The sequence below is a fragment of the Papaver somniferum genome, chromosome 10 (genome assembly GCF_003573695.1).
Source record: "Papaver somniferum cultivar HN1 chromosome 10, ASM357369v1, whole genome shotgun sequence".
NCBI classification, from domain to species: Eukaryota; Viridiplantae; Streptophyta; class Magnoliopsida; order Ranunculales; family Papaveraceae; genus Papaver; species Papaver somniferum.
Window position 1 is genome coordinate 164739963 of NC_039367.1, and position 10298 is coordinate 164750260.

The window sequence follows — 10298 nt, forward strand, 5'->3', positions numbered from 1 at the left end:
ATGAAGACTCCGACCCCGACCACCTGCTGCTGCTGACGGTCCAAATAAGACCATTGTTGTTGTGAAACCATCATGGTCTCCCATTATTAGGCTCAAGTTACCCACTTGTGGCCCATCTTCTAGTGTAAAATATTATGGTACAAACATCGCCCCCTCTTAATCCATAATTAGTTATGGTTTAAGAAGTTCGGGTTCCCCAATTCTACTGAATTTGCAATTTTCTGGAGTGTTGCATAACTCGCCCCCAAGCGCGTTTCTCGGAGTGTTATCCAACTCGCCCCCAAGCATACTTAGCTAATAAGAGGAGTCTTATTAGGCCCAAATAAGACCATTGTTGTTGTGAAACCATCATGGTCTCCCATTATTAGGCTCAAGTTACCCACTTGTGGCCCATCTTCTAGTGTAAAATATTATGGTACAAACATCGCCCCCTCTTAATCCATAATTAGTTATGGTTTAAGAAGTTCGGGTTCCCCAATTCTACTGAATTTGCAATTTTCTGGAGTGTTGCATAACTCGCCCCCAAGCGCGTTTCTCGGAGTGTTATCCAACTCGCCCCCAAGAATGTACTGAATGTGCTGGAGTGTCATATATCTCGCCCCCAATTGATTAAGGCGACATATAACTCGCCCCCGGTATGTTGTGGTGTCATGCTGCTCAATGCTCGCGCAAGGGTGCACTTCCCTGCTTCATTTTGCTCGCGCATGGAATGAAAAGTCAAGTTTTTCTGCTATCTTGAATTCGTGCAGGGGGCCAATCCTACTAATTCAACATGTGCGCAGAGTTGATATGTGTACATTTTCACATGCCTGGACAAGTGAAAATGTTCGCCACATTTGTTGATGTCTAACATGATGGGGATACGCTTGGAATAGGGAAAAAATGCTCGAACCGTGCATTCACCATATCTGCAAGGTGTTAGAGATGCTGCTGACAGTAGATTTGAAATGTACTATTTTGCCATTTAGGACAGACTGCGGATTCGAACGTCAGCAGCAGCTTATAGTTAAACACGAACAGTTTTGATAAGGTGTGAATACCAAAATAATGTTGAATTAAATTCCAGAATAGAAATAACAAGATAAATACCTACTGCCCGACAACAGTTGTCTCGTTAAAACCTTTGCGTGGAAAACCCAGTGGGATAAAACCATCATAAAGGAAAAAGAGTGCAGCACAGCAGGATTTGAAACTACTCCTAATTAGAGCTGGCAAATGGGCGGGTCGGGGCTGGCTTGTTACGGGTTACACGAGTTCGGGTTAACACGGGCCAAAACCTACGGGTCGATATTCTTCACGGGTGGCCATTTCTTCAACCCGCGCCCATAACGGGTAAAGCTTGCGGGCATACGGGTTAACCCGGCTTCTTTAAAATTAAAATTTAATTGAGTTAATTTGTGGTCCTGTTTAAATTTTGACCATTTGCACTCTCTATTAAACACTAAAATCAAAACAAATCCATCCAATTTCAACACAAAAATCAAACACAGGTCAATGCAAAACAAAAATCAAAACCCATTTTCAATCTGTATTCAATTTCTGAAACTCCATCTTATTCACAATCACGGAGCTTCATACCAACATTTCCATTTAGTTGAGGACCTGATAATTTTCTGATTTGGAAAAAATAAAGCAATCATAAACTCAGTACACTAACAATACTAAAAAAAACTGAAATAGAGAAGGTTGTTGTTTGGGATTAGTCTTCTTACAAAGCTGTAACGGATGTGCCGGTGCAGGTAACACCTTTCCAATTAATCCCTGTTCCATAAGGGTCTCCACCATTTGCAATCCAATCATGTTAGTTGTGGTAGTGTGTTCAAGCTCATGACCCCAAGAGCATTAGCCGTAGATTAAACGCAGAGAGGGGTGACTCCCAATCTCAATCAAAATCTATAAATAGAGCTTTAGGAAATTAATAGATGAGACAACTGTAGATTTCCTTCATCGTGTAAAGAGATTTCATTGCAATTACCAGTACAACTATAGATTAATTGAATGAGTAATCAAGCAAAGATTTAGATCTGATTGTAAATCATAAATTGAAAAAGCAAAGGTATCAATATGCTAAAGACAAGATGAACCCTAAATCAAATTAAAATCTAGGTACTGGTACTTCATATTTTCAAGAAAAGTTGAAATGGGTTTGGAGATTAAGGTCTACTGATTGTAGATCTGCAGTAAAAGTTCATTTTGAACCAAGATTAAAAGGTATTTTCGGAGTTCTTGTAAAGATGGGGATTTTAAGAACCTAAAATCTATTAAACTCGATTCTGATGGAGATGAGACGATGGCCGCCGCTGCGAGCGAAGAAAAGCCAAACATTTTAGCTTTTTAGGGTTATAAAATGGGTAACATTTTGTATAACATACGTGTCTAGTAATGTTCTAACGTAGCACATCCTTTTGACAAGTCCACTGCCCCACATGACATGTCAAGTCAATAAAAGTATAAACCAAAAATTAAAAGAGAAACTAGTGTATATGATTCACACGGGTTTACGGGTTGAATCTGCGGGTTTACGGGCCGGACCGGGTTTACCCGTTTTCTCACAAGCCGGCATTTCTCCAACCCTAACCCGGCTTGTTTGGGCAACCAGCCAAACCGGGCGCGGGTTTTTACGGTCCGGTCCGGGTTAATCCGCGGGTTTTGGCTTGTTTGCCAACTCTACTCCTAATGATAAAACTTCTTCAAGTGGAACGAATTCCATGGCTTCCATGGTTTTGAATCCTTTGTTCCATCGAGTTTCCTTAAGTAGTAGGAGCCACGAGATGCTGGCATGTCCACTATGTATGGACCTTCCCAGTTTGGTCAGAGCTTTCCAAAGTTTGGTTCCATTGTGGCTGTTCAAGTTTTCTTCAAGACATACTCCCATGGTTTGAATGACCATTCTTTGACTTTACGATCATAGCTCATCTTGATTGCCTGCTGGTATCGGACCAACTGTTGTAAGGTTGTTTCTCTTTTTTCTTCCAACAACTCTTTATCCAAGACTAGTATGTTTTCATTTTTTTCAGATTTGACAGCACGAGTTTTGGTAGTCTTGAGATGTACCTCGGTGGGTATGACTTTCTATGTGCCATAAGCCAGCGTAAATGGTGAACATCGAGTGGATCTTTTTGGGGTTGCCCGGTAGGACCATAAGACTCCAGGGAATTCTTCCGTCCAATTTCCTTTCGCCTTCTCCAGCCTTTTCTTGAGATTGTCCATAATAACTCGATTGGTTGCTTCCGCCTGCCCGTTGCTCTGAGCATGGTAAGAAGATGAGAAATTGTGGCGCATGTTCAGGTTTTTGCAAAAGTCTTTGATTACCCCAGAATCGAACTGCTTCCCATTGTCTGATACTACCGCGTCTTGGATTCCTAATCTGCAGACGATATTCTCCCATATGAACCTTTTCACATCATGTCTGGTAACGTGTACCAATGCCACTGCTTCGACCCATTTGGTGAAATAATCAGTAGCGGCTAGTACGAATTTAACGCCTCCAGGAGCTTTGGGAAGTGGTCCGACGATCTCTAGTCCCCACATAGAGAATGCCCAGGGACTAAAAACTGGATGCAATTCGTTGGCGGGACTTTTAGGAACTCGAGCGTGCTCTTGGAATGACACGCATTTCTGTGTGTATTCTTTTGCATCTTTCTCCATGTATGGCCAGAAGTATCCATGGGCAAGTATCCTGTGCGCGAGACTGCGCCCTCCAGAATGGTTGCCACATATTCCTTCATGAGCCTCCGCCAATACCTGTTGCCCTTCTTCTGCTGATATGCATCACAAAAAAGGCTCCAAAGCTACGGGTTTGCGGTATAGCTTCCCCTCGATCATTGAATAACTCCAAGCATTCTTCTTCACTTTTGAAGCGAGATGCTCATCTTCTGGGAGTTCATTGGTTGTGAAATACCGAAGATAAGGTTGACGCCAGTCTGAAGTGTTTTCAGCAGGACTGCTTGAATCATCTATCACTGGACTGTAAACATCCATATTGCTGTCAACGTTCTCGGTATCTCCCTGTGCTAATGTAGTTTCCCTCTAGCCCCCACTAGCGTGTTCGAGGGCCAGAACAAGGTGGTTTTCGGAGATGCTAGGTAACTCTTGGAAATCCACTACAACGAAACAGGTGATATCAGTTTCGACTGCAGAAGAAAGATATGTTAAAGCATCTGCGTGCCTGTTTTTCCAACCGTGGTCGCTGCCCAATAGAGAATTGGTCGAACTCCTTTGCCAGCTCTTTCATACGATCCAAATATAAGGCCATCCTTTCTTTCTTGGCTCTGTAGGTCCCCATAAACTGCTTAACTACTAGCATAAAATTTGTTACCAGCTTCACGTTCTCTGCGTCTAACTATTTGACATCCTTTAAACCAATAATTGATGCTTCATATTTAGCTTCATTGTTTGAGGCTTGAAAACCCAATCTGGTCGCTTTCTCGATCCTCGAACCTTCGGGAGTAAGGATGACACATCCAACTCCAGCTCCACCAACATTTGATGACCCATCAGTAAATACAGTCCATAATGGTTCAGGTGTATCGACCTCCATTGCGGACTCTCCCCCAGTCTGATCGATGGCTGGCTCTATGGGTTTGAACAATACCTCTTCTTCTTAGGTAACCGTTTGTATGTCGTCCTGGAAAATCTGCTAGCAGTGCAGCCAGGGCGTGTCCCTTCTCTGCAGTTCTGTTCCCTTACTTGATTCCATACGCCCCCAGAAAATTTGACCATATGGCTAGTCGGCTGGAATTATCAGCACGTTCCAGGATTCTCTTCAGCGGGTATTCCGAGTAGGCAACGATCTTCCTCCCTTGGAAATAAGGTTTGAGGCGACGAGATGCATGGAACCGTGCAAGTGCTATCTTTTCAATCTTTTTGTACCATGTTTCCGCCCCCGTCAAACATTTACTGACGAAGTAAACAGGCTTTTCATGCGGATCCGTAACAAACAACACTGCACTTACAGCGTTCTCCGTTGCAGCCAGATAAACTCCGATAGGTTGTCCAGTTTTTGGACTCACCAAAACTGGAGGAGTTGAAAAATACTTTTTGATCTCATCGAAAGCTTTTTCGCACTCATCCGTCCAACCAAAATTCACTGCTTTTTTCAACACATCAAAGAATGGTTTGAATCGATCCGAAGAGCGTGAAATGAAACGATTTAAAGCTGCTAATTGTCCCGCTAGCTTTTGGACCTCCTTCTTCGTTCTTGGGGATGGAAAATCTCTGATGGCTCTGATTTTCTCCAGATTCGCCTCGATTTCTCTATGCGTCATCAAGTATCCAATGAACATTCCCGACGATATCCCGAATAAACACTTTACTGGATTGAGCTTCATTCGATATTGCCTCAAGATATCAAATATCTTCTGCAGATCAAGAAAATGCGACTCCTTTTGTTTAAATTTCACTACTATATCGTCGATATACACTTCCATCGTGTTCCCAGTCAGATCCTTGAACGTATGGGTTATACCAAATGCTGGTAGGTCGCCCATGCATTTTTTAGCCCGAACGACATTACAGTATAACAGTAAACTCCTATTTCAGTCATGAACGCAATATTCTCTTGATCTTCCTCGAACAAAGGTATTTGGTTATACCCCAAAAAACCGTCCATGAATGACGGTCTCCCATACCCTGAGGTTGCATCCTCCAAATCTCTTATCCGTGGCAGCGGGTACGGATCACTCGGACATGCTTCATTCAAATCAGTAAAACCGATACAGACACGAATTTTACCATTCTTCTTTGGAACGGGTACGACATTAGATAGCCAGCGAGGGTACTGCACTGTTCGAATAAAGCCTGCTTCCAACAGCTTTTCGACTTCTGCAGTAACTCCATCTTTCTTTCTTTGCACCATATTCCTGATTTTCTGACGAACTGGATGTAACTTCTCATCGATATTTAGCATGTGGCAGGCTACATTCGGATCTATCCCAGGCATCTCAGCAAAACTCCATGCGAAAACGTCGGCGTTTGCTCTTAGTAATGTAATCAAAGCATCACGTTCGTGTGCAGGCAGATCTGCCCCTACAAACGTTTTTTTGTACTTCTCATCTCCAATCTGGACCTCGATCAATTTCTCGACTGTTGGGGGTTCAGCTACGTCCTCTCCCTTATATGATTCTGTAGGGAGAGGATTCTGTAATTGCTAATTCTGCTCGACTCGCATAATTTGGTTCCCGCTAACTTTTGACTTCTTTTAATCGTCCATAGCACTCTTGTGACACTTATGGGCGGCCATCTGGTCACTCCTAACTTTCATGAATCCTTCAGGGGTAATAAACTTCAGACACTGATGGTATGAGGATGTGACTGCACCGATCTCATGCAGCCAGTCTCGTCCTACGATCGCATTGTAGGGAGCTCTATAGTCAAGCTGCAAGAAATTGCCTAGAACAGATTTGTCAGCCACAGTTATATGTATCTTCACTTTTCCAATTGCCTTTGTAACTTCGCCACTAAAACCGATAATTAGATTTTCATCCTCTTCGATCAAGTCGTGTGGGAGATTCATAGAGGAATAAGCTCCTGAAAACAGTACGCTCAATCGATATGATTTGTCAAGTACCATTCTTTTAACTGCCTGAGCTTTCTCCTGGTTTCATCTTCCGGTCCCCGCCTGGTCATTGAATGGATCCTGACATGACTGACATTAATCACATGTGCATGAATCACGTGTGTTGCGGAAAATTGCCCCGAACCTTTTCCAAAATCTTTTTTCACGTACTCTTGTAGATTTCCAGCGTTTATCATTCGCTGGACCTCGATTTATAAAGAGCGGCAATTCTTGGTCTTGTGACCATGGTCTTTATGGAACTTGCAGTATTTGCTCCTATCACGTTTATCACGTGTGTCTGCTGGCAAAGGACGAGGGGGGATCAAATCCTTGCTTATTTTATCGTATAACTCTGTAAAATGTATGTTCAACGGTGTCAGTTTCATATCATGATATTTCTGATATCCAGTTTCCATTCGTTCTCCTTGGTTCTTCTCTCGGACTTCACCTCGATTGTTGTGTTGTCCGCTCGAACGGTTCTTTGACTTGTCTTTCTTCTCATCGTTTACACTCTCGTCTCTCGAGCTTTGGAGTCATCCTCTACCCGAGTGTATTCTTCTGCTCGATCATACATCTCTTCCAAAGTGTTTGCTGGTCTCTTGACCAAAGAACCGTACAGACCCCTTTGATCATACTGATATACCTGTTTGTAAGCCGCGATGACGACTTGATCGTTGGCACCATCCATATCAGCCACCTCTTGCTTCAAGCATCGAGTAAATTGTCTGATGCTTTCCCCCTTCCGAATTGCCAGAAGGAACAATGTGTGGCATCCCTTCCGCTCACGTCTATTGTATTTGTAGGGAGCACAGGATTCGTCAATCGGCTTTTGGTATGTCCCGATCGACTATGTCGGTAGCTGATTGAACTACGTTACTGCTCCACCAGTGATGGACTGTGGAAACATCTTGCACATCAACTCATCGCTGTACTTCCACAGAGTCATGGAAGTTTCATAGTGTAAAGCATATTGATCTGGATCATCTGTTTTCTCATCGAATTCTGGCAGCTTGGTGATTAATGATTTTTTTTGATGTGATTGTAGTTATGAGGTTCAAACTCTCGGACTTGTGAAGGATCATTTTTTAGACTTAATAGAAAATAAATATACAAAAATATTAACAATGGGTGCGAGAGGTAACCAAGACACTAGATTCCACTATTATGCAAAATTGAATGATAAATATTTCAAAACTCGATTCAATTCTTAAGTCCTCTTTTATCTTTAATTCACTATCAATCATACAGATTCTCAAACATTATTTGTAAACCTTAAGCATAGATTATCAAGAGATTAAACCAAGCATAACCTATCAAACTGAATAACAAATAATTATGACAATCATTCAAATAATTTAAAACTCTGCAAAAGCAGCGATTAGGTGAATTATATAATTAAATGAAATAGTTACCCATTTATGTTGCGTGAATAGATTCCTCCATTGCCTTGGTTACGAGGGAATTAGCCGCTCATCATGTTGGAAAACCTCTCAAAATATTTCATTGATGCTCAAAAATGGTTTACAAATGATGAGAATATGAGAAATAGAATAAAACCAGAGAACTATGACCCTGAGTGACAAAATAAGACTGCTGCACCTGTGTCGCAAATGCTGTAGCAAATAAGTGTGCCTAATGTACGACCCACAGGTGTAAGTCGTTATTACTGTAGAAAAACGACTGTTGGTGCAGGTCCGTTCTTCGTGTTCATCAGCAGCAGCAGCAGCAGAAACCGAGTTTGGGAAAACTCGAATTTCTTCTTCTCTGGCTCTCCTCAGCCCCCCAGACTCTCGACACTCTTTCTCTGACCTCCAAGGACTCTATTTAAACCCGAAGCATGCATCGAATCTCCTCCATAACTCCACAAATCCTCGGCAGTGAAAGAAAATATTTTCGGATATTTTCTTTCCTGTTTTAGCTTTTCACGCGTTTTCTCTAGTCCAACACGCTCCAATTCTATTATACATGCTCCAACAGGTTGCTCGATGCATGAAACATGAGCATAACACACACAAAATTTTCCAGAAGTCGTAGAGAAACTCTTCTGCATGTGTTTTACCTGTTTTGAGCCCGTGAATTGGATAGCCAATTACAGACAAATTTGAGCTAAGAGAACATTCACAACAGCTTTTCCATGTTAAATCACAACTTCTCACCAATTTTCAGCGATTGAATCGCACTAGAACACCTTCATTTTGCTGATTGAAAATCTGTGAGGAGTGAAAATGGTTTTCCCGCCAAAACACGAATTTGAATGTTGAAGATGATATGCCCCCTATCCTGAACTGGGGTGTGAATAGCAGATGCCTTGGGGGTGATCTGGGGTGCCCCTTAGTAATTAGGTTACCCCTTATCCAAAAGCGAGAGCCCGAATAACACTTGTCCTCCGGGTGCCAAAATCAACTTTTCGAGCCGAATTTTCCAAAAATGTTTATTTCCTAAAAATACATAAAAACACAATATTAGTACAAAAATAGAGTTCCAACAATACAGACATTGAGGACAAAGTAGACACAAAAATGTGTCTATCAAATACCCCCAAACCTATTATTTTCTAGTCCTCGAGGACAAATGACTACACTTAGCACGTGCAGCAAGCCGTTAAACTACTAGGGACGTGTCCCTAGTGGCGGAGTGTTGTCTCCGGAGGGTTTACCATAGGTGTACCCACAAAACCTTTACTCCTAATTGGTCACAAGTATCCAAAGAGCTATGAGGAAAAACATATTCTCAACCTATCTCCAAGTAACTAGAATGCCAGAGAAATTAAAGGTGTCAGCTCTAAAGCTAACTGAAGAAAAGGGGAGACACATCCACACGACTGCTAGATAAAGAGATATCCGCTACACAGCTAGATAAACATTGTAAGATGCGTCCGCTGCTTTACAGTTGGATAAGATTAGGAGAGAGATAAAAATGAGAGGGACATCTGCTACATAGCTGGACTAATTACGTGTGATGAGTTAAACCAATGCTAGAAAGATCTTGTGCCAGATTGAAAGCAGACTAACAAAGCAACCAAAATGCATGTTTCTTCGACTCTCTCACAGTGCTCAGTAGAAACAACGCCTTCTTCGGTCTTCAACTGTTGATGATAAACTCTTGAACCTCATAGAACCTTGACAATTAACTATTCTCTTCGATTTCTTGCTTGACTTATAAATTTCTTCTTCCCTATGGCCTTATTGAACAAAAAGAACGTAATGATGTTTTTTTTTTTTTTTTTTTTTGTGACAAAAAATTACAGGAAAAAAATTTACATGGCCATGAGAGAAGGAATTTCAAAACTTGGATCTTCGCAACTTGTGATGTTTTGGTATCACGGATTCTAACAACTTATATCATTTTCTCTTATAACTTCAACTTTGATTTTTGAATTATTCTCTTCTATTGTTGCTTCTAAACCTAAAACGTCTTCAACTTTCTTCATAGATTTTGATGTCGCTCCGCTTGTTGATGATGATAAGTTTCTACTGAGAGAGTCGCAATCCAGTAACTACGACTACATTGTGAGGTTGCTTTGTCTTTCTGGCATTTCCCTGACCTACTTGCCTTTCCATCATGTATGGTTAGGTCCATAACGGTTACCCTCTAAAAGGAACAAGTTCTCTCCTGAATATCAAGGATCTCAATGTCTTTTTCTCTAATGTCTCAATAAGTTGTTATCTCTAGCATTCTAATTTCTATCTTTTCGTGAGAAACAGTATGTAAACTTAGCTAACCGGATACCATGTGACGCTAG

At 41.6% G+C, this 10298-nt stretch overlaps 1 protein-coding gene across 1 annotated transcript; it reads right to left on the bottom strand.

Moving 5' to 3' along the window:
• Positions 1 to 5461: 5461 nt before the first annotated feature.
• On the bottom strand, positions 5462 to 6571 carry LOC113316792. Its single transcript, XM_026564939.1, has 2 exons — positions 6217 to 6571; positions 5462 to 6123 (listed from the first exon to the last, which is right to left on the bottom strand). The coding sequence occupies exons 1-2, from the start codon at positions 6569 to 6571 to the stop codon at positions 5462 to 5464; spliced, it is 1017 nt and encodes a 338-aa protein (XP_026420724.1).
• Positions 6572 to 10298: the final 3727 nt, after the last annotated feature.